Source organism: Onychostruthus taczanowskii, unplaced genomic scaffold (assembly GCF_017590055.1).
Source record: "Onychostruthus taczanowskii isolate IOZ18803 unplaced genomic scaffold, ASM1759005v1 scaffold21, whole genome shotgun sequence".
In the NCBI taxonomy this organism is placed as follows: Eukaryota; Metazoa; Chordata; class Aves; order Passeriformes; family Passeridae; genus Onychostruthus; species Onychostruthus taczanowskii.
The window spans coordinates 12,263,316-12,289,615 of NW_024499351.1; the positions used below are offsets into that span (position 1 = coordinate 12,263,316).

The following is a 26,300-nucleotide window of genomic DNA, read 5'->3' on the forward strand; positions in this document are numbered from 1 at the left end:
GGGGACAATGTAGGTATGTTATATAATGATTTTCTCTCCTTAAATTAAAGTTTTGTTTGGCATATTGAAGTGCTTTTATAAAAATACATAGAACTTATAATACTGTTTCTAGTGTAAGTTGCTGCTTTGATAACAATAATATTTTTACACTGCAGGAAGTTTCCTTTGGTGTTTTGGATGCCACTGATGGACTCCTACCTGGTATTAAAGATGTAATAGAAAAGGTTTTTCTCCCTGCTATCCTTGAAACAAGTAATTGGGGTGATTTAGGTCAGTCCAAAGAGGATACAAAAGACAAGCAGAATTTTGTGGAAACAATTAAGAAATACATTTCATTTTTAGGAGGTAAGCATTGCATTTAGGAAACAAACTAGAAGAATTCTTCTTAAGGATTTCTGTTTAAAGGTGGTAGTGCATAGATAAGGAACTTCTCACATTCTGCAAGGAAAAATAAAATTATCCATTACTTGCATAATATATACATGGGTGGATTATTTTCTTAAGAAAATAGTGACACATTGCTTTTAAGGAGTATCACTGCATTTAAAATCAGATATTGCTGCTTTATGTGAGTGCAGTAAATTGCTATTCTATCAAAGCAACACTGACTGCAGATGTATATTTTCAAATTTAAATTGCTTTGAGTGGTGGAAATTTATTTTAAAGTCTTAATTGATTTGATATTGCAATTGCCTTTTTCTCAGGTGCTGCAGCATGCATTGAAGGAACAGTTGAGTTGAAAAAAATAGATCACATTAATTTTTCTGAACTCCAGACCTTTGATAAAATAACTGCAGCTGCTGACAATTATGACACAGTTAACCAGCTAGAGGAAGTACTTATGATATGGTATAAACAAATTGAGCATGTAAGTTGCTGTTTTAACACATCAATTCAGCATGAATATTTATAAATTATGTGTGAGAATTGCCTGAAGTTTGCCAAAGGCTTCAGCTGCATCTTCACCCAAGTTAAGAGAAGCACTCTACTTCTATGCACAAGGGAAGTTAAGTGGATAGTCCTTATGCCTAGGAATATACAGTCTAGGGAGAATAAGAGTTTCTGAACACTTAATTCACAAATAGCAAGAAGATAACAGAGAGTCGCAGGACTAATAACACTGATGAGGAGCACGTATGTATATAGAGCATACCTAACTGTACATTACCTGTTAAGTTTCTGCTGCCACTTGTGGTGGGAAGTACTGCTCTTAGAAAGATTTTTGAGCAGGCCCAGCAGGGCATATTTTATCCTGTGTAAGTCTTGCATGGTAAGGTCTCAGTTATCCAAGATGCTGGTGTCTGAGACTTCCATGAAAAAGAGAGAATCCTTCATCAAAATATGAATCTGTGTAGGCAGGGACATACTCTACTTATAAGGCATACTGTAGTTAGTGTGTTTATCTCACAAGAATAAAAATGTCAAAGACATGTAAAAAGAGCTGACTGCACATTTATCAACATATAAATGGATACATTTATGACTGATATCTAATACTTTTATTAAACTAATTCTTGAAGTTCTGGACAAGTGAAATTACATTGGTGCATTTCAATCCACAGATTCTGATTAAAGGCTTATCTGTATATGCTGATATTCACCCAGGGTATGACAGCAATTGAACATATGTATTAATTGCCTTAATTTCAGTTCAAGAATATGATTAAGTGCAATTCAGTCTTAGAAAGCTTTTCCAAATGGGAATAATTTTCATGTGTCAGTAACTGCAAGTTTGTTCCTTTCTAAGTGAGTTTCCTCAAGAGTGTTTCTTCTCTATAATGACTTGTCTATTTGCTGTAGTAGACATTTGATTTTTTTTTTTTTTTTTAATTGGGTTGCAGGTTCTGATTGAGAGCAAACAGCTAAGGAGAGAATCTAAGGATTCAGGTCCGCTGATGGAATTGGAGAACTGGAAATACATGTCTGCTAAACTGAACTTTATTATCGAACAGATCAAAGGACAAAACTGTAAAGCTGTTATCAATGTTCTGAAAGTTGCACACTCTAAAATACTAAAAGTAATAATTTTTGCTTTTTTTTTTTTTTTTTTTTTTTTTTTACTATAAAGGTTATTTTTTCTTTGCTTGTTTTTATTTAATCTAAGAGAGTTTTGCCAAGGAGAATTAGAAGGGGAAAATTTAGATGTGTTGCTGGTGTGCTGACTCTCTCCAGACAAAGAAGAAGACATTTCAGGGATGCAACCAAAAATGAACATAAAATACATTATATGTGTAATAAATACAATAAATTAACTTTTATTGACTGCTTTGTCAATGCCTCTTAAAATTCTTTTACAAAGTTTACCTCTGGCAAGTGAGTGCAAGTTAAAGAAATAGTTCACTTTGTACGAAGTTCACTATGTATGAAGTTGTTCACAGTACTCTTTTCCCACTAGTCATGGCAAGAATTAGATGGCAAAATCACAGATGCAGCAAATGAATCGAAGGATAATGTGAGATACCTAAGCACACTTGAAAAAGTTTGTCAGCCGCTTTATACCACTGATGTTGTAAGTATGCTTTTCACCATTCTTTCTGCATTGTTTAGGTATTTACATAGAAATCCCAGAGCAAAATAAAGTTTCTCTTCCTTATATTTACTTAAAAGTATTTTTTTCTAACTTACATTTCTAGTTTTCCTGATTTTTTTTTTTTCTAAGAGCTTCTCAAGCTAAATGTTGAAGTATTATTTTATTATATATTTCATAAATATAGTATTTGAAATATGTATTTAGTAAATAAACATAAATACATATGATTGTCTAATAAGTCAGTCCTGCTGCTGGTATTATTTTTAAAAGCAATTAAACCAGCTACATATTTCATAATACAAAAATCTCCAAATTATATCTTGCCCTGAAAATGCCATATGTGTCAACGGGGCACATAACTGTAACCAAAGTGCCAACATTTCAGTTATACAGAAAATAATAAAACCTTATAAGGTCCTAAATGGGCAAAACATTTTTTAATATAGATTGCTTCTATTTGCAGAAGTACCTGCCAGTCAGAATTTGGACAATTGGTTGTCCAGGTACACCATTCAGTGGTAGTTCAAGATATTAGTTATTTGGTATAATAACTATGAATTATTATAAAGGTGTATTTTCCTAATGGTTGTTGCAGAATAGGATGAAAGGAGTAAATACCCTCGAAAAATAGTGCTTATTGTCCATTGGTTTTAAGTCCTTCATGTTTTGGTTCTATATGCCTCCAGCCCTCTGTCAGGAAGTGTTGCATTTCTTTTGAATCTCTGGCAGCTTAGGATCCTACTACAAAGTTGTAAATGAGGGCAAGCAAAAGGACTTTGGTATGACATAGAGCTCATATTGCATGAAATAGTATAAGAGGCAAGTGTGATAAGCAGCGTCACTAAGCTGTTTATCTTCATCTCTTCAAGGTATCACTAGAGGGTGCCAGGTACCAGGCCATAATGATGAACTACTTCCATGGGTGTTACGAAGATAAAATTATTTGTATCACAAACAAAGACAGACATTAGTGGGTGCAAACCCATTGAAGAGTTCATAATTTTACTAATACAGGATGGTTAATTAGAGTTCTTTGTTTAGTCTGGAACAATTTGGATACATGTGATTTTTCTGTTAAATTGTGTTCCTGAGATCAACTTAATTTAGGTAGGACTTTCTATGGCATTCGGCTTAAAAACAATGATTTCCAAGCTAAATATATCTTCTTTTAAACAGACCTTCATTCTGTGCAGAGTTGCATTTAGTATCTGGTATGGACAACTCTTTTATATATTAGTGAATAAGGAATGGCATACAGGTAGATTTATGGTGATATTTTGGTGATATTTGGTGTGTGCATAAAATATTAGTGTGTTTAGTGCATTTAGTGCATGCAGTATCACACAGTGACATTTGTATTGAAGTAAGTTAATATATGAAAATTCAGACTGAGCATTTAACTCAAAGCTTTGAATCAGAGAAATTTAGACACAGTCCAATATTCAGGGTTTTATTTTTTGTTAAGGATTGAAAAAGAAAACTGTAGACCCAGAATCTCCTGATTCCATTTCAGGAGTGGTATTGGTGATGAACAATATGGACACAGACACACAGCAACAATATGGTTGCTTTTATACTATATAGCATTTATTTCACACTCTTGCTAAATGCACATGGCTTCTATGTCTATTCACAGTAGGAGTTTGAGTTTGCAGCACAAATTTAATTACAGGAGCTTGGCTTCTCCATTGAGGGGTGACAGCCAAAATTATTTTCTTGATGTTCTGAATTGTAACTTTGACAACTCCCTGATAATGTTAATGAATTATAATGTTTTATCTTTTCTTTTGGTTTGTTTATTTTTTTTTTCCTGGCCAAAATACTTTGGAAGTGTTTAATCTACTGAGTATTTGTGAAGCCATAGTATGATTTTAACAATGTGAACATTGATTTCACAAAATATGTGAAAGATTTAGATGTTTGATATGGTGCTTAAAGGAATTAGGCATTTGTTAATGAAACTAACGTTGTGACAATTAATTAATGAGATTTCTGAAGTGTCTAAATGAAACATTTTATATTAAGGTTGTTATGACAATGAAAGTACATTAGCAGCCTTACCTGAAGGAAAACAAAAGCATCCATCACAGAAAACTGCTGTCAGAAAAATACTTCCTATTGCACCAAAAAATGGAACCTTTACATTTTGAATCAGTGTTCAGTTTTGTTAATCAAAACAGGATATTAAAATTATTTTATCTTGTAACGTCTTTAATCTGATTTCTTAGCCAATGATCAAACTTAGCCATTTATTGTTCTTGTTAGTTCACGTTTGAAATCTTATTGAGCATGGTTAGTCTTTTTTAATACGAAAACTTTTGGTAAGATGCCATGACATTTTAAGATTGATTCATGTGACTTAGGAAAATATGTAATTTAGAAGTTGACAATAGAATGGAAATATGGTTGCTAAGAATATGAAGTAAATTTTTTCTTGAAACTCTGCTTTGAGGTATTAATGACACAGGGAATACCATACTTGATAAAGGCTGTACAAATGATTCAACGTGTTTCAAAATATTACAATACTTCTGAGAGAATTACATCATTACTTATAAAGGTAAGTATATTAAACAAATTAGTAGTTACAAAAATTGTGTGACTTTTCAGAAGAAAAATTAATTTTGTTTAAATCAGTAGAACATTTGTTCAAAAATGGTATTAAATAGTGGGGTTCTGCATGAGAAAGGAAGAGAAGTCTGTTGACCATGAGAGGATTAAACTTGGATTACAGGTTTCTCTTCTGAAAGGAGCTTTGTTTATTCTTGTTCATCAGTGTTAATTATTTTATATTCTTGTTTAATTTTCTGATGTGAATTAATTTGATCAGTTTTTTCCTAAATCATAAAATCTGCACAGGCTCTTTTTTTCTCAGCCTGGATGACCTAATGGCAGATGGCCATCAATCTGACTAGGCTGTTCCTCCAAAAAATGAGAAAGATAAAACATTCCTGTTTTCCGAAGCAAGTCATACTTGAAAAGTTAATTGAATTTCAGATCATAAACTTTCCCTCCTTAAAGAGAAAATTAAGACTGGCTATGTGTTTATACCAATGTCTTTTGCAGAATCCAGGTATTCACTGCATGCAAAGATGGTTTGTACAATGATTTTATAGCAAAGAAATCCTTCCTAACTAAACCAGACACCTGCAGTAAGCATTCAGGGGAAATTCACAGTACACCCTCATTACACAGACACACATTTTTTGTTTCTTTACACCACAGGGTTCAGCATAAAATTTTGTTACATTTTAATTTGAACTAGGATATTTAGAAGTATGTGCTCTTTTGAATCTGTATCTATTCATGGCTGTGCCTATTTTCTGTATATCACATTAGGTATATATTACCTGTCATATAATGGGTCTTTGTACATTTGTATATTGACTCTTGCTGCTGTCTATTATTTAATGGTTTAAGGGAGTGCGTATTTCACTGCAGAGGCTAATAACAATCTGGTTATATGAAGCTATGCTTGAAATAGCAAGGAAAAATCTGTATTTTAATCCAGTGGTTTAAGGTCCCTATTTACTGTTTGTTTTCACTTAATGATCATCAGAAGTGACACTGGACGTCCTATCTCCAACTTTATCAGTAATTTCTTAAAGTTTGAGCCTGCCTTTGGTATGGCAGTTTCCAGTCTTTTTTCAGCTAGGGGTACTTAAGATGTGCTTTACAGTACCCTCATGTCAGTGTTGCCTTTTTCCCAACCTGGAAATGAAACTCAAGATAATTTTAGTAAGGAGGTAATATAAAAGAGGAACTTTAATGAAGGCCTTCAGAGGCAGCTATGGAAAAATGTCCACAAAAGCCCACTTCTACAAGGATGAGTACACGTTTATAGGTTTTAGAAAATTAACATAATTGATAAAAAGCACCAATTAGGAGTACAAGTGGTGTTGCAATTTTCCTCCAGGTCAAACCCCTTCTCTGGAGTCCCCCTTTCAACACTTTTGTCAGTGAGAATGCATCTCAAAGAGTTGTTCTCAGCTTTGGTTCCCAGGCAGAACCAAGATAGCGCTGGGGTCTTGTACCTCCCAGGGCTTGGAGCTCTGGAATTTGTTTTGTCGTTCTGCTTAGGGAAAGGCCATGGAAAAGCACTGGAATACCTAGCTACTAATACAATACCTGACAGAGCTACAAATATATGTGCAAAGAATACAGAGGACATATAAAAGAAAAAAGGCAAAACCCAAACAACACCATCAGGAGAATTGTTTTGAATTGTTCATGTTATTTAATGGACAAAAAAATTGTCTACCTGTAGTATGTCTTCTGTATCTGCACATACTCCTCTCTCCCCTTCTGTCATTACTAACTTTGGATTTTTGTGGTTGAGAAGTAGAATGTTTTTTTCCTTTTTATAGCCACAGGAAATCAAGGTAAAGCCATACCGCTAGGATACAAAATTCTTTAAGAGCAGTCCTTAAATAAGTGCTGCACGTGTAAAGACAGCAATGTAAGTGAAGAATAGTTGGAATTCAATAAACTCTTTTTATTCTTGAATTTTCATTGATGACATTCTGTGTTTATGTATTGCTGACATTATAGGATTTACAAATATGTCCTGGGACTTACATATACTTCTGGGAGTGTTCTCAGAGTTTTTATAGGGTGTTTGTTGTATATATTGCACATATTTTTTAGCCACTATTTTTTCCACAAGTGAAATTTATTCCAAATCTGATAGTATTGACACATGTATATGAGAATTTTATTAGATTTTGTGAAACAGGAAAATTTACTGTGAAGCTTAAAATTACTGCTGAGCTTCTTTCATTTGTCTGTCCTAGGTTACAAACCAAATGGTCACAACATGTAAAGCATACATTACAGATGCTGGCTTGAATGGAGTATGGGATCAGGAGACGCCAGTAGTCACTGGAAAAATCAACGTTTGTATTTTGGCATTTTATTATTTACATGTCAAACCTATTGATTACCTATTGGTATCATAAGGAAGTCCACATCAATGCGTATCAAGTGCTTCCCCCTCTTAGCTTTTTTATTTAATGATGCTTTGAATGTTTTCCCAACTTGTAGCCCATGGGCATTGTTGTAATTAGAATAGCTTCATCTTTATCAGTGTGGTCTGTCACTGACCTTGGAATTGGCATCTTTGCTTTATGTGCAACCAAGGAATTAATTTCACATTTTTCCGTCTTGAGGAAGAGGGGCTATGTAGGAGGGTATAGCTCTGATATGGTACCAGCTTCCTCTACCCTGGAAAATCCGGTGTTTGAATAGACCCTGACTTTGTAACAGTAGTTCCTTTCCATACAAGATTTCATTGGCATTACATGAAAAGTCAGTGTTAAGATAGTCTTCCTCTTCTTCACCTATTAAGAACAAATTAAGCGAATGCAATGTGCTATGGCAAAATATGTGCAGCTGTGGGAATACTGGTTGCCGATGTTTATGTCATTTCCACCTTCTCCTTTTCTGGACCTCAGTTACTGGGTTCCTATCTTCCCCAAAAGGCATAGAACACAGAGGAACAATCACTTCCCCAGTCCTGCTGACCACACTGTTGTTCATAGAGGCCAGGATGCCGCTGGTCTTCATGGCCCTGTGAGCACACTGCTGGCTCGTGTTCAGTCTGCCATCAACCAGTACCCCCAGGTCCCTTTCTGCCTGGCCACTGTCCCCAGCCTGTAGTGCTTCAGGGAGTTTTTGTGGCCAAAGTGCAGGACACAGCACTTGGTCTTGTTAAACACCAAATTGCTGGATTCAGCCCATTTATCCAGCCTGTTCAGGTCCCTCTGCATAGCCCTCCTACCCTCCAGCAGATCGACACTGACACCCATGTCTGAAAATCAGCTGATGGTGGGCTCAGTCCCCTTATCCAGATCATCAGTGAAGATATTAAACAAGACTGGGCCCAGCACTGGTCCCTGGGGACACCAGTAGTGACGGGCTGCCAACCGGATGCAACACCATTCACCACCACTCTCTGGTTCACTGTGCTCTTCTACTGTATGTTCGTTCATATGTTGCAAACACTTTCTTCAGATACTGAAGAAAAACCACTGTGTTTAAGTTGTTGTTGCCTTTTGGCTGAAACCAGATTAAGTGATAACTAACTAATGGCTTTGGAATGTCAATAGGTTTGTGTACTCATAAGCATAGCATAATGAATATGGTATTTATTCCTTCACTTTTTAGGAATGCATACATCTGTTGAGAGAATATCAGAAATGCTTCCATGAAGCTAGGCAAGAGACTTCAGAAAATCTAGAAGGAAAGGTATTGGAAGTATCAGAAGTGTACATTTTTGGAAAATCTGAAGCTTTTTGTAGGAGATTAGAAAAAGTGAGTATATTGGGTGCTGTTGTTATTCGTAAAGAAGTGTTTCTCCAAAGAACAGTTTACAAAGTGGATGCTTGCCAACATACATTCTCTTAATCATCCTTTAAAGGAGACTGTAACTCTGTATTGAGAGCATTTAGGCACTTCCACAGAGTAAGTCATCCCAATGATTGACGATATTACCTCACAATTGCCTTCTCAACTTGTCAATTTATCTCTTTTAGTATGGAGAGAAATAACCTGATTGATCTAGACTCAGATAATTATTTTAAGAGGCTTAAAATTATGTAAAAAATAACACACTTTTGGGGTTTTTTTTTAATCACATTAAAAACTCATGTTTACTGCCAAGCACAATTCTTCAGATGATTCTGCTGCTTGGTGTCATCTTAACATTTAGCTTGCTAATGCAGTGAAGGAATTTTAAACTAACATTCTTGAGTGGAAAAGGTAATAGATGCTTCTTGGTACAGAATAAGGTCAGACAAATGATAAGATGATAATCATCACAAGGTAAGAGTTCTGTGAGTCTTTGATGTACTTTTTCATCACTCAATATGCATACTAACCTGTAGGGTTGGGGTTTTTTATTCTTTGATATATCTTTTTGTCATAAGCATGCCAAGTTTTAACTCCTTTTCCGTATTATCCTATTGGATCTAGCAGTAAAACATAAAAAACCCCTCTTTATCAGTAAGAAAGCAAATATTATTTTACTTTGTGTTGAGTTGTGGTGATAACTGATGTTGAAAACTGAATTAACCATGCTTCAATATTGAAGCTGCTTGACTCGGAAACAACACATTTATGAATGCAGTAGCTAGAGGAGTGGCTGTTGAATATTTTATTTTGCTCAGGTTTTAGGTTATAGAGGAAATAACAAAGAATTCATTCTGAGCATGAATATAATATCTTTATTTCAGATAAAGGAGATGATAGCCGTAGAACAGAATTTTAATGCACTGAGTCAGTGTGCAATTGAAGGTATAGATCTTATGGCAGTAAAATTCAGAAATATCTACCACATTTTTCAAAAGAAACCATATGACACCCTTGATCCACATGTAACAGAATTTGATGTGGATTTTGTGAAATTCATGTCAGAAGTTGAACGTTTAGAGGTAAGTAATATTTTGACTTATTATAACTTACTTGGGAAAGAATCTATGGAACTGATTGTCAGTGAGATTTGATTGTCAGTGAGACTTTGGATTGTGAATAGGCTACATTGTTCTTTTAAACATCACGGAGTTTGTGCTTGCCTGGAGGGACGTTTTTCCATTCCTTCTCCTTTCAAAGAAAGGTGTAAAATATATCAAACAGTGCTCAAGGATGATTTTCACTCTGTGGCCAAAATGACAAAAATTGTGAGACCTGAGAGAATTTTCTATGTGAAAGTAATTTATTAGCCTGAAGAAATGTGGTCAGATTTTGGGCAGAATAAATTTGCAACAAATTTGTTTATTTCATTGAATTGTATGACATTTTAGAGATTATTTGACTGAAACTAGCTATTTAATTATTATATTAAGCATGGCCTGATGAAAGCTGCTATTTTGTCCTGTAAGTGTGCTTTAAATAACAATTTCAAGTGCTACTATGTTAAGAAAATATCATCAAAGTACTATTCTCTGACCTGAAAACCCACGCTGAATTATGTATTCTTTAGACACAGCTACAGAATTTTATGCGTACCTGTTTTCGGAAAATTTTGTCTTCACAGAATTCACTTCAGTTACTTCAAAGGTATTGGTAACTATGTTTTAAAATATTCTAAATTAACTTGAAATTACTGATTAGCACAATTTAAACAGCCCAGCAAATTTTAAAACAAAGGGCCTAATTGAGAATTTTTCATTACTGATATTCTGAACCACATAATCATGATAAAATGTTTTATCTTTCTTATGGGAATCAGTATATTATTTTTCTTAATTTCATTAGAATATTTTTATGCACAAGAAGATACTAAAGGAAAAGCCTAAAACGTACTAAACAACAATGACCAAAATACCCACCAGGGCAGAAATTTTCAACTTGTTTAAACTTCCTCAAAGAAAACATTTTTCCAGATTGAAAATAATTTCCTAGATTTTTGCTTATTTCACTTTATATAATGTTTGTATACCCCAAAATAAATTAAAACAGTTATTATTTTAGAAATGTCATTTTGGGTACCAATTTTTAATACAGGTTTCAAAGTCTGAATATGCCATGCCTTCAAGAAGAAACTGCACATACAGTTAGTTGTATTCTTCAACATTATGTAGCAGAACTCGAAGCTACTAAAAAGGTATTTAATTTCTTTCCAGTAAGTTGTAAACATCATGTTAAAATAGGAGTGAGCATTTTAATAAAAACAATTTTTATTTTTTTGGCCTCTTTCACTAATTTACTCCCAATTCTCAATTTATCCTACTTCTGTTTTCCTGTTACAGAAAACAGGCCTTAGTGGGTGGGCAGCACAATATGCACAACCGCTCTTGAAGGCAAATTTTTTATCACAATTTTACTTTATAAACCAAAATATTTTCTGTTATTCCTTCATAAATTAAATTTAAAGAAGCGTGTTCTTTACTGGCTGTGTACATTGCTTGTTTGTACCTTTTGGATTTTTTTATTAAATGAGGTTTCTGCAGTTAATTTGCATTTATAAGGAGTTACTATCAATTGCTGTGGCAGCATAAAATACAAGTAAAATATAGGCAAATTGCATTTATGTTCATTATGAAGTAATTTTTCATGATTTTTGTAGTGCACCCTGACTGAAGTATAAATGAGAATTAAGTTCTGGCAACTGCTCATATCACTTGACTGTAAACTATTGCTTTGTCTGTAAAATAAACATCTGCATTAGAACTAGATGTCCAAACTCCCTTTCTACAAAAGAAAGAAAGAAAGAATTACTCTAGAGTGAGTTAATCTGATCAATTTTATATACTGTCCTGAAGATTTAAATAATTCCCTCCAAATGACCATTTTTCTTCAATGAATATAAAGGGAATTGGGAAAACCAGATTGTTGAAAAAGTTTTTTTGAGATGTTTACATTTTGTAAGATCAATGATAGAAGTTTGCATAAGGAGCCAATATCTATAAACTCTGCAGTTATTGGAAAATTTTTCCTCCAAACAGTGACTTAAAACTGTAGCCTAGCAAACCTGCTCTGAACCATTCTTTACAGTGTCCTTTCCCTACCTACACACTGTATATAACAATCCCTAGACCCCTAATTACTGGTTTAACAAGATGAACAGGTTCTTAGCAGCACTGCTTGCTTAAAAAAATCATGTAGCCCACCCTTATCTGTGTTTTCCCAGGCAAAAAAAATAATAAGTACGTTTGCTGAGAGGGTTTCATCCAGGTCAGTTCCTCTCAAGATCATTGTGAAGCTACTTGGATTTCTTTGCCTGGGGCCACCGGAGACAAGTTTGGGCCAAGACGTCCTAGTTATTGAAGAGTTGTGTCATCACAGCCTAAGTTCACATGCCTAAAGTTGGGTGTCTCCAAATACTCCTTTTTTCTGTCAAAGAATACATCTTGATTCTGCTGACTAGTTTTAACTATTCATTTGATATTACTAAATTACCTTTTATCTTTGACAAGCAAGTTATTTCTAATAAAAAGTTGCTCCAACTGCAGTGCTGGTTCTAAAGTGATTGAATACTTCGTCATTGCAAATTTTGTACAATATAAATTTAGGCCTTTTTGTTTTATTTTGTTTTAATGCAGTCATTAACTGAGCAGGGGACATTTTTTTCATCTTGGACACAGATAAAAGTATGGGCTGTGTGTCCAGGAGTATCTACATGCATTTTGGTTCGAAGTTAGTAGAAAAATGCAAGTCATAGAATACTAAATTATTCTGATTTGGAAGGGACCCACAAGAATAATTAAGTCCAAATCCTGTAATGTTATCTAATAGTCAGATACGTGTGCCTGAAGAACAGTGTTGATGTTTCTATTCAGGAGAAAGCTCTCAGTTAACAATCTAGCTTGGACCTCTTCTATGACCAGTTTCAAGGGAAGGAGAAGTCCCACAGGGATTCTCCTGATACCACTTCCTTAAACAGCTTGCTTTCACAGCAGATGTCTTCAAAGTCGGGTGTCAGACTTGATCCTGAATACTGGCTGCTCTGCCCCAGAGTTCACAATGCCTTTTGGTGTACTCAGAACTCTGTCATAAACACAGAGAGAAACAGCACAGCTGAGAAACAGCATGAGATGACGGAGACCAGTGTTGATATGTGTGTATCTTTGAAGGGTACAAAGTCAGGGAAGAAATACATTTATCTCTCCATGAGCTGTTGTGTGACTCCATGCAAATTTAATCTTTTTGTGAGGAGGAAGAAATTCTACTACAATAGAAAACAGTTTAGCATTTCAATAGATTTTTTAAAATACATGTGTTTAATGATATTGTTCTTGCTGTAGCTATACCAAACCCAGAAAGATGACCCTCCTCTAGCTCGAAACATGCCACCTATTGCAGGAAAGATATTGTGGGTGAGACAGCTATTCAGAAGGGTAAATGATCCAATCAGCTATTTCCATGTAAGTTGATGTGCTGAAAAATTAGGCGTTTTGTGTAACAGTGAGCTGTCTTCAGTAGAGTGATCATGAAATTTCTGGCTATGATTGCATCATTTGTTATATGCTAAGCAAAATTTTTCTTTGTATGTTTATACTGCTCTGCAGTCAGCCTTGTAGATCCAAGATGTAGTGTTGGAATAGAACAGACTAGACTATTTCAGTTGAAAATAACCTTGAAGAATTCTTGAAATGTTTGAGTGATTCTCCTACGAAGTATCTAGGGTCTCATGCCAAGTTAACTTCTATGTAAGAGAGGTTTTCACTTTCCTGTTTCCCTTAGATGTGAATAATAATAATCTAAATCTGTTCCAAGGAAAACAGACATAAATATCATTACTGATTAAAAAAGGAAACTTTTAAAATAAATTTTCAGTTATTCAATTTTGAGTAGAACTGAGTATCCATTTCACTGTGAATTGTAGGTATTTATGACAGTATATTGAAGTAATTGTCCTTACTGATGTTAAATATTTAGCATTTATTCCTTACAAGTTCTTGCTGACTTTATTGCCCTGTAAATTTGAATCATAAATATTTGATACAGTTTTTAAGAGCTCTGTGAGTATAATTCATAGTATTAACCTACACTGTGTACAGACAATAGTTAAATTGAGAAAAACCCAAGTGGTATGGTGGTTTTGGATATAGTTTTAATTTGAATGTACTGTGTTTTAACAGAAACATTCAGATATCTTGGCAAGTCCAGAAGGTAAAGCAGTTGTTCAATCATACAACAAACTTGCATATGTATTGGTGGAGTTCGAGGTGGTCTATCATAATGCGTGGATGAAGGAAATTTCACAATTACAATATCGTAAGTAATTAAATATGTACGTGCTTCTTTAAATTGTTGTTGAATAGTAAGTTAACATAAATTATTTTTTAAGCCTCATTTACCCTTAAAATGTGCAAGTAAATCATGATCCAATTATCAGACTCAGTAATACAATCTCAGTGCTTTACTGACCTTGATGCTTGGCTTTGATGCAGAGGATTGCAGATTTGGTACACTGTTTGACAGATAACTGCTAAACATTAGTGACACAAATTTAAGACACAGATAACTGTGGTATTTAAATTCCCTATGTGTACTATTTAATAATTACTTCTGGGGGATTTCTTCCAGTATAATAATTCATAACTTTGTGTTGCCCCAGTCCCACTAAGGACAAATATTACTAAATACCTAGAAATGTTTGATAGTCAGGCATTGTGTTTCCTGGTGCTTAGAGAACTAATTTAATGATTTTTTTAGCTTGGGCTGGGAAAAATTATGACACAAATAAGACTGCATCTGAGGTTTGTTTAGTTTATGAAGAGAAAGGCAGAAAGTTAATATGATGGAAGTGGGTTGTGTATTTTCTTGAAACAGAAAACAGCATGAAGCTATTTCACAAGTAACCCTACATACTTAATCAATATATTGTAACATTAGAAATATGGATTTCATAATAATTTATAGAATTTAAACAATTGCTTGTCTTAGATACTGATACTAGAATGTCTTTACAGTCTTACAGTCCACGATACTTGTGCGTCATCCTACAACTGAGAAGTTCCTGGTTAATTTTGATCCCCAAATTCTAGAGATTGTGCGAGAGACAAAATGTATGATAAAGTTGGGTCTGGAAGTACCAGAGCAAGCAGTCAAACTAGCAGTAATGGAAGATAAATTGAAGTCAAACAAGTTGCAGTTAGAGGTAACTTGAAAAGTATTGTGATTGCTGTTTAAAAAAATTTAAATTGAATGTGTTTAAACATGGATTTTTTTCTATAGCTGAAGATTAAAGTTGGGTAAGAGGTAGTTTAAGGTAAATTTGCAAGTGGACATAGAAAATCTCATTTGAAAACCCCCTGCTAAGTCCTGTGTGGGCTGGTAGATACTTAAATATAAGAATACGTACTTCATATACCCAATGGCACATTAAGTATACTTCAGTCATTAAATAATTTAAGCTATACAAATAGTTTTCACAGTCTGAAAATCAGTAAAATGCAGGGGTTTAGAGTTTTTGAGAAGAAATATTGGAGTTAGTCTGGTTTGGAATATATGGTGAGCCAGAGAAATGTGAAGAATTTTGCAGGTTACCTGCAAGAGAAGTTACATTTGTTATACCTATTGTAGTCTCCGCTATGGAGTTATTTCAAGAGCCTGTATCTTGTGCATCATACAAGACTTTTCTCTGTGTTTGTGTGCTTATGGCATAAGAGAAGAAGATATTTTAAAACTGAGTTCATACCTGACTTAAGCATCTAAAAGATATGATACTCAAGAGGGTAATGCAAGCTACAGTCACTAAAGATCAAGCTGTCTTTAGTTCTAGAGAAAGTTCATTCTTTTTCTGGTTTTATGCCTTAAGGAAGTGTTACACAAAGGTGGCTTTCATTCCTCCTTCTACAGCATGATACATATTCATTACATCCCAGAAATTATGTTCATTGGTATGTAATGTCTGTGTAAAATTCTACATTTGTTTGCAAATACAGCATTGTGCAGCTTTCAATATCTTTTTTAGATTATTTGATTGTATGACAGATTGTTTTCTTGAGTAAAGAAATGCTTTAAATATTCTGCTTGATACAACCCTTTCTAATAATCAACAGGGTGTTGTCCAATCTTATGAAGATTTGTGTAAAGGAACACGAAATGTGTTTGTAAATCTGATGACACCAAAAATACAAAAGGTTAGTATTGCTGCATGAACTCATATACCTCATAAGATCTTAAAATACCTTAATAATAATTTATTATTCTGAAATATTTAGATGGATCTGCATGTTGTGAGCTTAATGGATTTTACTGAGACCTTTAAGACTAAAAATTTTTCTTTGGATCCTTCATACAGTTCTCAAATTATGTGCTTTACACTCAAATAATCTTAGTGCTTATGAGATAGAAGACCCGTAGAACAAAAAAGTATGGTCTTTGAGGTCTATCTGTCTCCACAAATCTCTGGCTTTAACACAGAAATTCTCTCAGAGGGAATTATTAACTTTGTAAATTGAGTCTCTTCAGTGGTGTAGAATGCTACACTGTGATATTTTATGCTACACTAAAAGTACAGTTTTATTGGAGACACAGAATGTCTGTCCCACAAGCTATTTTGTTTTGTCAGACATTTACAAGTGTACGTATATGAATGTTTTAAGTAACCCTCCCCATTTTAGTTGTAAGTAGTCACACCAAAAAGTTGCAGAGTTTGTGTAAGTTTGTATAACTACAAAGTTGGACAGAAGTGTGAGAAACGAAAAACCTGAGGCTGTAGTATGCACTACCTTCCCCTTCCTTTCTATTGCATACATTTCTTTGGTGTTTTTGTTGGAAGCATGTAACCTCGCTTGCACACTCTGATTTATAAGCAATGTTAGTGAATATAATAATAGAACATGTTTTAATTGTTTTCTCTTGTGGTTTTGTTTTTTTGTTTTTGTTTTTGTTTTTTTTTTAATCTATTAAATTATATCTTTATTCTTAGATGGAAGCTGTGTTGAGGCAAGGACTTACCATGTTGACTTGGTCATCTGTCACGCTGGAAACTTTCTTTCAAGAAGCTGATCAAGTTCTGCATGTATATAGACAGCTTTTGAGAAGGGTAAGCATTTGCTCACTATATAAATAAAACCAATACCTTACAGAAATTATTTCAAGGATGCTATTTTTCATATTCAAACATAATATGTGCTTATTTTTGTACCATACATGCAAATTTTATTGCTTTTTAAAATAGGTTCCTTTTCTTGGAATAGGGATACACTCAATGATTCTCTTATTATTGCCATCATATATTTGATTTTTCCTTCTGTCTTCACGTCTTGTCTTCAGATTCTGCGGCTTTCACTCTGATTTTCAGAGTCAATGCCTGTCTTTGAGTGTTTGTCCATGACTGCAGCTGCACAAAAGATACTTCTATGTAAAAACTGATGAGTGGAGAACTTTGGAGCATTAACTCTTTCCATAGCAGGCATGTTGTGAAATTGTGTCCTTTTTGTGCAGCCCATGAAATAATGAAGGAGATAATGTTTTTTCCTCCCAGTTCTCTGCATGCTGCTCTGTGCTCTTTTACTCTCTTGGTATTCATCACATAATTTCTGAACTCTTTTGATTCCATATTTAATATCTACATAAGTAATCTGGATGATTGGATCAAGTGTACCCTGACAAAGTTTGCTGATGACACCAAGCTAAATGGGAAACTAGAGAGCCACCCAACAGGAAGACCTGAATAAGCATGAAGAGTGAGCTAGCAAGGACCTTACAAAATTCAACAAGGAGAAATGTAAGTTCTTGCACCTGGGCAAACATAATCCAGGAGTGCAGCATAGGCTGAGATCTACGTCATCTGGGCATCCTTGTGGATAATAAGTTCAGTGTGAGTGAACAGTGTGCTGCTCCAGCGAAGAAAGTCGGCAGGATGTTGGGTTGCATAAATAAGCAGTGATGCAAATAACCATCCTCCTCTGCTCGGTGCTGGTGAGGCCAAACCTGGAACTGTATTCGGTTTTCGTCCCTGCTATACAGAAGACATTTGGAGAAGGTTCAGGGAAGGGCCACAATGATGATCAAAGGACTGCGAAGCCTGAAAAAATGACAAAAAGTTGAGAGAAATGGTTTTTTTTCAACTTTGATTAAAGAAGGCTTAGGGGTCACCTTATCGTCGTGGTGTAATATTTGAAGATTGGCTGCGAAGAAGATGGAGACTCCCTTTTTACAATGATTTACGTGGACAATATGGGGGGGGTAACAGGTATAAGTTACTCATGGAGAGTTACCAATTTGACACAAGAGGAAATTTTTTTGCAGTGAGAACAGTCAGCCACTGAAATAATCTCCCACTGAAACCCCAATGTCGGACAGTTTTGAGAGTCAGCTGGACAATGTGCTGTCTCGTCTAGGCTGTGCTTTTGCCAAGAAAAGTTGGACCAGATGATCCTTGAAGTCTTCTTTCAACTTGGTATACTATGATTCTATGATTAAACATGCTTGAGGACCAGTATTGGCTTGGTTTTTTCTCAAGACTTTAGCTTGACAGTCAGATTGCCCTTCTGGTTTGATGGTTAAACTGTGTGACTATTATCTTTTCTATGAATATTGTAAATTGTAAAGTGTCTCCTTTGGTAGGAGATTGTTAGTCACTGGTCAGTGTATCTAGTTCTTTTTATGTATGGCAGAAAATCATAATTGTGAGCAATGCTCTGTTTGCCACTGAAACCCAAAGCTGGAAAAATATTTCTTTGTCAGAAATGAACAGTTTTGTAAGCCTGAGTATATCTAAAATAACCATGTTTTTACATAAATTTAGGTGGTATGCTTTTTTTTTTTTTACTTCTCCCACCCATATAAATTTTAAAAAGTTAACAGTTTTGTAAGCCTGAGTATATCTAAAATAACCATGTTTTTACGTAAATTTAGGTGGTTTGCTTTTTTTTTTTTTTTTTTACTTCTCCCTCCCATATAAATTTTAAAAAGTTGACTTTGGTTAGACTTTTGATTTCTGTGAATGGGGTATTATTGTCAAACAGGAAAAAAGTGATGTGAAATGGAAGCATGAGGTATATTGTGAAAAACAAGATGGAATATCACAGATGCAGACTACTTCAGACAAAAGATTAAAATATGGACAGAAGTAATTTTTACTTGGATTCTGCCATGGCGAAAAACAATTCAATGTAGTTGACTGTATACTAATAATGCTTCAATTTAGAATTAAAAACTCAGCAAAAAACTGTGTTGACTAAAAGAAGGTGAAGGACTGAAGATTAACCTGTAAGCAATTTACAGTAAACGCCCCACTTGCCTTACTGCTAGACTTGTGGCCAGTAAGATCATGAACAAGTATCCAATTATATTGACGTAGCTTGTTCTATTACTCTGTTTTATTTAATCTAGAAGCAGTGTACCTTGCATGACAGGAATGATCCAGAGTCTGACTTTTTGTTGCTGCCTGTCTGCCTAAAACTGCAGTTAAACCAGCCAGGATTCTTTGGGAGTCTAGTAATTGTAAATAACCCTTAAGTTACCATAACATATTCACTTGGAGAATTTTCTACTCTGTAACATTCTTGCATTTATTTTTCTGCAATACATTTTTTACCTGTTAGAGCACTCTAAAATGGAATACATTATGCTTTAAAGATAAGTGTATGGTATTAATGTGGTTTTCTCTTTTTAGGTAACTGTTACAAGTGACGTGCGGATTGGTTCAATATTAAAAGACATATCAACAACTTCTTTAGTTAGCTTACCAGTAGATGGTACTATCAAAATAGAGGATCTGTTGGCTGACAATGAGGTGTGTGCAACTTTACATATTTCAACTTGAATTTTAGGGCATGTTAGAAAAAATGCCTTAGTAAATGAAAATAAAACTAGAAAATGCTCTACATGGAAATACAGAACTTTATTTGCAATTAAATTATTTTGGTTAAAATATTTTATATGAAGTTATATTGGTTCTTTGGTATTTAAGATACTTAAGCTGTAGTATATCATAGATAATCTTATTTAAGTGCTTTGTACTTTGGTGAGATTTTTTGTGTATGAAGGACCTCAGAGATATATAGCCCTTCTTCTCGCCTATTTTTTTCAAATTGTTGTTTTTAAAGAGAAGGCAAAAAGTACTTTCCAACAAGTATATTTGAGAATCTGAAAGTTTTCTTATTACAAAATAGGCTAAAAATGTATTAATTATCAAATCAGTGCAAATAAATAAAATTATTAAGGACAGTTGGAACAGTATTTGGGTAATTTCAGATTCAGAGCCAATATTCAGGATTTTTTTAAGCACCTAAAAGTACCATTACATTTTAAAAACTGGACTTTTTTAGGCATTAAAAATATAGTGATAATATAGCAGAAGTTTTTATAAATATAAAGGTATACTCTAATAAATATATATGTTTCATTGAAATGGTTTTGGTCTGATTAAAACAATATTCAGGGAAATGTTTTGAATCTCCATGAAGAGAAACAGTAATAAGACAATCAGTGATAACTAAGACAACGCATTGATATTTTTATTTAACAGGATTATACTAAAGAATGTTCTGAGTTATTGAACATCAAAAGCATGCACATTGAAGATGCCGTTCAAGATCTAATAGATCTATTTGAAAAGAATTATGAATTTCCATCTGTTAAGCCCTCAGAAATACAAGGTAGTTAATGTTGCTTATTTAAATAAAAAGTTCTGTAGGCTTTAGCTAGTTTTTATCAAAACTGATCTGTTTTATCTAATTTGCTAAACAAATTTTTCTCACACTACAATTTCATCTGTGTCACAGCTCTGACTTCTTTAACCACTGCTAAACTAAACCACTAGTTTGTGAAGTACAAAGATAACACAGTTGTGGTGGGGTTTCTAGAGTTATAAGCTGTCCTTCTGTTTAGATCAGCAAAGTATTTGCTCTAGAGGAAGAATATTCAAGTTTCATTTCTATCAGTCACTCATCATAACTCTCCCATGTCACATCTCCCCATCTGTAAGTGAAATCCAGTGCTCCTCTCTTCTCAGCTCTGTCAGCTATTTGGTACTGTCCCTCTTTTTTTCACTTTCCTGCAGCAGTAGAATAATGTGCTTTTCTGGCTGGTCAGTTTAAATTAGTACAGTGAAAGGCTGGTACTTGAATGACTGGTTCCCACTTCTTTGGAGTGTCTTACGAAGATTTTAGAAGATCACATATTGTTGCAAGAGAAATAGTTTATATTCGGAGGAAAAAAATGTTTTAAGGAAAAATTTATTTTGAGGCTTAATCACTAATGGAGTTCTTTTCTTTCATGGGATTTTTTCCTTCTGGGTTCAGGTTTCTCCAGCTATAGAGGCATAGGCAGGGCAATACTGCAGGTGGTTCAATAGGATGCAAGCAGAAAAAGATGACACAAAAATACTTCTCTGTCCTTTGTTAAATTGTTTATGCTTATTTTGATTTTTTGGTCATTTTCACTGATATATGAATGTCTGCCTATACATCTTGAGTAACAGATAGGTAGTGCACCATGTTTGCTAAGCTAAGGCTTATAAGCTGGACTCTTAACCACATTCTTGGTGTGAAAAATGTAATGAAATAAAACTAATTTTTGGTGATTCAGGTATTACTAAATAAAAGTCAATATTGGTTTGCCTCTAATGAGGGGACAGCATGCCTTAAAGCAGAATATTTGTATAGTAATAACTTTCTAATTTTTTTTAATTTGCAGGAAAAGAAAAACGTATAGCATTTGAAGGTAAAGAAAAGGAGAAAGAAAAACCTCCTGCTGAAGGATCTCAAAGTGAAGATAGCAAGAGCAGTGATAAAGAAGAAGAGTTTAAAAAGGTAAATTATGTAGGAAAATAAAGAAATAATTTTTAGGCCAATTGGATTACTAAACAGGATCTTGAGTTTTGGTAGCTGCATATCTATGTTACAGAAAGACGTCACATGGACAGTGTCAAATGTAATGTACAAATGATGAAATAGCTTACCTAAAAAGTGCATTTAAGATGGATTTTAGCTTCACAAGTATATTGCATGTTATTCCAATTATCACCTTTTTTAAAAAAAATTCTTGACACAAGTGGTAAGTGTAAAAATTGGAGACAATAATGTGACTAAGCCATAACACAGACTTTCCTTCTTGGGTAGACAGGATCTTTCATCCTTTCTATCTTTCTCTTCCAACTTCATCAACAAAGATTGTCATTGTACTTTTCCCATGAAGAATGCAATTTCTTCATGTTCAGCAGAGAAAGAAAGTAGAAGTAAAGAACAAGGACTGTCAAATGTGGAAGTACAAATACAATAATGCTACAATGTTGCAATTTTTCAAAATAGGATCATTTCATGTTGCCATATTTTCATATTCTTAATCCAGTTGCATTTTACTGTATTTGTCTCTTATTCATAAATGGGTATATGTGCACCAATATTCTTGGATAATTCATGGTTTAGTTTTGTGGCTTGGTTTTCTGTTTGTTCTTTTTTTAATATGAGAGCTTTTCTGAAGGAGCGTATTTCAAACAGATTTCAGTATTCTGTATCTGAATAAGACAAGTTGTTTCTTCACATACTGTATTCTTTTTCCCATGCAGCTTTTACTTATTTACTTACTTAGAACTCCCCAACTTCTCACTTTGTGTTTTTCTTATAGCTTACATCATAAATTCCTTCTGACAAAATCTATTAGGTTTGACTTACAATGTTTTTGCAATAATTTTCAGGTTCCTATGTGAACATGATGCTAAATAATGTATGGTTTATTTATTACAGAACTGTAAAGACTTACTTGCCTATTTCAGTCGCCGGCTGCTAGTCAGTCTCCAGAAAGCAACCCGACTGTCTTTGGATCGTATTAAAAGAAGAATGAGTGTTCCAATGTAAGTTGCAAATGAAGGATTCCCTCAATAGTATGCACTGTATGAATTCTTCATGATAATGGCAAGATCCATACAAAATCACTCTCCTACATTCAGTATGATTTCTATAGATTCTTCTCTGTTCAAACAGGCATACAATTCAGAGACAGAATTGTTTCAATATATATTGTATATATATATTGTATATATATTGAAAAGCCTCCTTAGAATTCTATTAAGAGAATTTCTTTCAAGCAAATGAAGTTTATGATGTTTTGTCATTAATGTTTGTTAAAGTCTGAGTTGCTTTTTTTTCCCTCTAAGGACATTTTTCGTAAAAAATGTATTGAAATCCTTATCAAAGTCAATAGGATTTTTTTTTGGTTGTTTCCTTCATATTTGTCTACTGTTTCATATTGTTGAATCCTCCTTTATTTGGTTAATATACCACAGCATTTAAAATTTTACTTTGCTCCATGTTGTTAGGTTTTAATTTCAGTTTTGAGTAGGTTAACACCATGTGTTTATAATTTTGCACTAGCTTGTCATCTTTGAATCTTTTTTTCCATTCTGTTGAATGCTTACCTAAAATATAGTGGGACAACTTTTGCTCTTGATAGCTTGTTGCATTTAATGATCAGTGAGACCTTCTTATGCCCTATTCAAAGCACTAGCAGAGTTCATCATTCTGAACCTGAGAGTTTAAAATCCAGAATCAGAAAATATTCTGGATAAAAAATTCTAAAAGCAATGGCTGGATCCAAGGGAGCCTTTATCAGAATGGTGGAGCTCTAGCTATTTTCTTTATCCTTTCAACAATAAACTTCTGTAAGTTTTGGAAATAGTACATAATTTCATGTGAAAATTCTCTATGTGGCTTTGGTCAGAAAATGTAGCTCAAAATTATATTTCTCAGATAAACTGAGGAGGTTTTATGGTAAAGTGTTTATGATATATGTGAAAATAATTTTACAGCAAATCTCAGGATGTCACTCCTTTTCTAAAAGCAGAAGTGCACCTTGATATTCCCAATCTGGTAAGTTTTATTTTATATAGGTAAGGTAAGATAGATTGTCTTAGAGTTATCTATGCATTTGTCCAAGTGCAGGGTGTGGGCACACTTCCACTGAACCAGCATCTGCTCCAAAGGAGAGCAGTGGCTCATATCTTTCGGTGTGCTGAGAGCACTGATGAAATGTGCTTACAGTTCCAGTGCTCTGGCATCTGTCTCAGTAGTGCTTGCAGAACCTTGCTTTTTAACCTTCTGTGGTTTAGCAATTACATTGCAATCCATTCTTCTGTGTTCTTTGCAGAATGATTACAGTTCTCACAGATACTAGTTGCATTACTGGAGTAGGTTCTACATCTTGCTTTATTCTTATTCTTATTCTTATTCTTATTCTTATTCTTATTCTTATTCTTATTCTTATTCAATTCTTACTTGTGTAATCTAAATCCGTTTGTTGAATTTCAATAATGACCATTATCTTTGCTCAGTTTGACTTCAGTCACCTCAATGGGAAGTTAGATGGCCAGAATGAGGAACACTGAACAAAAATAGAAGATTCAAAACCAGAAAAAGGAGTTGTGGATTTCTGTGTACAGGGAAAAAAAGGCAGCTCAATTGCAAAGAAGTAAAGCACTAGTTGTTTTCTTTTGTAGAGTAAGATCACTATGTGTCAGCAATATGTATTTTATATTTTATGAGAGCAAGTTACAAAATTTCTCAAATGTCTTATAGGGATTGATGGGTTTATACTGAAATTACAATAAAAAATGTTCTTAGATTATATTCCTTTGACATTGAACTAGTGTTCGTATCACCATTCTGTTATATATTCACACTGTGTGTGTGTGTGTGTGTACACATGATCTGTAAGTTCTGTCAGAGTGTAGAACGTTTACCTTGTTGATACTTGTAGAAGCATAAAGTACCAAGCTCCACCCACTACAAAGTAGGTACATCTCTCTTTCCAGTCCTCAAATGCTTGGCTGATCCAGGGCAGTAATCAAGTAATTCTGGGGAAAATACCACTTTGCTAGTGCTAAACTCTAATAAGAGTTTGCAAGAGCCTTGCTTTTATGTATATGGCTGGTCATACATAAGGCCCGAGAAGGGTGGGAAGTGGTGGTTGCACCATAGTGTGCGATTTCTAATGCTTTGTTATTCTAGAGTGTAAAAAACAAGGTTTGTAATGTATTCCCACACATTATATAAAAGTTATTATAAAAATGGTGCTTAAAATGTTGTAAGAGTTTTTTTAATAGCTGTAAAAAAGCCAATAAATCTATCTGCTTATATACTTGGTTGCCTTTTCACCCACAGTGTGAGTGCATGATTAGATGGTAGATCACCACAGTTGTTTCATCTCTTTAGAAGCAATTCTGAGCCAGACAACCTGGTAAAGTTGTATTTTGCAGCTTCTCTTCTGGGGTAAACTCTGCAATTCACTATGGGTGGAATAAAGCTGAGGTCTCAAAAATGACAATCAGTTGCATTTATTTCAACAATTTTTCAACTGTTTTAAATAGGTAATTGTTCCCAGTTTAGATGATATACAGCATGCCATCAATCGCATGATTAATTTAACACTGGAAGTAAATCGAGGAGTTGCTCAGTGGGGACAGAGGCATTTGCAAAAATCTATTTTAAAAACAGAACCAGGTACACAGCAAGCAGCTTCTGCAGGCTTTGGATCACAAGGGAAAAAAGCCAAAAAAGGGGAAAGTAAGTGGTTTCTTTAGGTTTTGTTTTACTTTTCATTTTACTTTTTGCTTTAATAACTATGCCATATTTAAATGTTTGTGAATAAGCTCACTTTTTGTCAAAGAAGCCTACTGTGGATTATTTTACATTAATTTTGGTGGGTTTATTTTGATTTAATTTGCTGTATTTTTCAGCTTTTCAGGCTTACATAACTATTACAACTCTGAAAAACAGTAAGCAAAAAACTTTGAAAAATTCCTACATTCTGAATATTTTACTTAAGGCAAAGTAAACTGTTGATCAATCTTTTTACCTCCTCATTGTGGAATGTAGCCATAATGACATAGCTGAAACTGTAAACCATGATTTTATACTAAAACTCATTGAAATATTGAGATACAGCAAGAGACAGAGTTCAGGAAAGATTTAAATTGCTAGATGTATTCCTAGACTGGATAAAAAACACCTCAAATATTTTTACATGTGAATGAAAAATATTTGAGTGGAGACAGACCTACATCCATTTTAGTCAAATAGTTTACTTCTTAGTATTATTTCCAAGTGTCTCTCCATACATTTTGCAAGCCACCATAAAAGCCTAAATATGTTTTTGCTGTCAGTTTTTCTTAGCTGTTTGACCCAGTGATATGCAATTATATCTTAGTGATATCCAGTTATATCTTTGTTATCATTCCTTTGAAAAATCTGTAACATCTTGGAAAGCTTTTTCTTCTGACAGTCCAGAGCTGTTACTTTATTCTTCTACTGACGTGTATTGTATGATTCTCACCTCTTTTAATGGGCTTCAAGCAGGGTGGTAGGAGCCAGTCCTT

General features: G+C 34.2%; 1 protein-coding gene across 1 annotated transcript in view; it reads left to right on the forward strand.

Annotated features, from left to right (window-relative positions):
• Positions 1–26,300, forward strand: part of DNAH8 (dynein axonemal heavy chain 8) — a 116,221-nt gene that overhangs the window by 5,351 nt on the left and 84,570 nt on the right. Inside the window, exons 5-26 of the mRNA XM_041404276.1 lie at positions 156–345; positions 705–868; positions 1,842–2,018; positions 2,396–2,509; positions 4,983–5,090; positions 7,324–7,425; positions 8,696–8,842; positions 9,763–9,960; positions 10,509–10,585; positions 11,033–11,132; positions 13,273–13,392; positions 14,110–14,245; positions 14,944–15,131; positions 16,036–16,116; positions 16,908–17,024; positions 19,602–19,721; positions 20,457–20,586; positions 21,626–21,741; positions 22,675–22,781; positions 23,690–23,704; positions 23,736–23,796; positions 25,293–25,488. Coding sequence (XP_041260210.1) covers positions 156–345; positions 705–868; positions 1,842–2,018; positions 2,396–2,509; positions 4,983–5,090; positions 7,324–7,425; positions 8,696–8,842; positions 9,763–9,960; positions 10,509–10,585; positions 11,033–11,132; positions 13,273–13,392; positions 14,110–14,245; positions 14,944–15,131; positions 16,036–16,116; positions 16,908–17,024; positions 19,602–19,721; positions 20,457–20,586; positions 21,626–21,741; positions 22,675–22,781; positions 23,690–23,704; positions 23,736–23,796; positions 25,293–25,488 — 2,764 coding nt within the window. The remainder of the gene's footprint in view (positions 1–155; positions 346–704; positions 869–1,841; positions 2,019–2,395; positions 2,510–4,982; positions 5,091–7,323; positions 7,426–8,695; positions 8,843–9,762; positions 9,961–10,508; positions 10,586–11,032; positions 11,133–13,272; positions 13,393–14,109; positions 14,246–14,943; positions 15,132–16,035; positions 16,117–16,907; positions 17,025–19,601; positions 19,722–20,456; positions 20,587–21,625; positions 21,742–22,674; positions 22,782–23,689; positions 23,705–23,735; positions 23,797–25,292; positions 25,489–26,300) is intronic.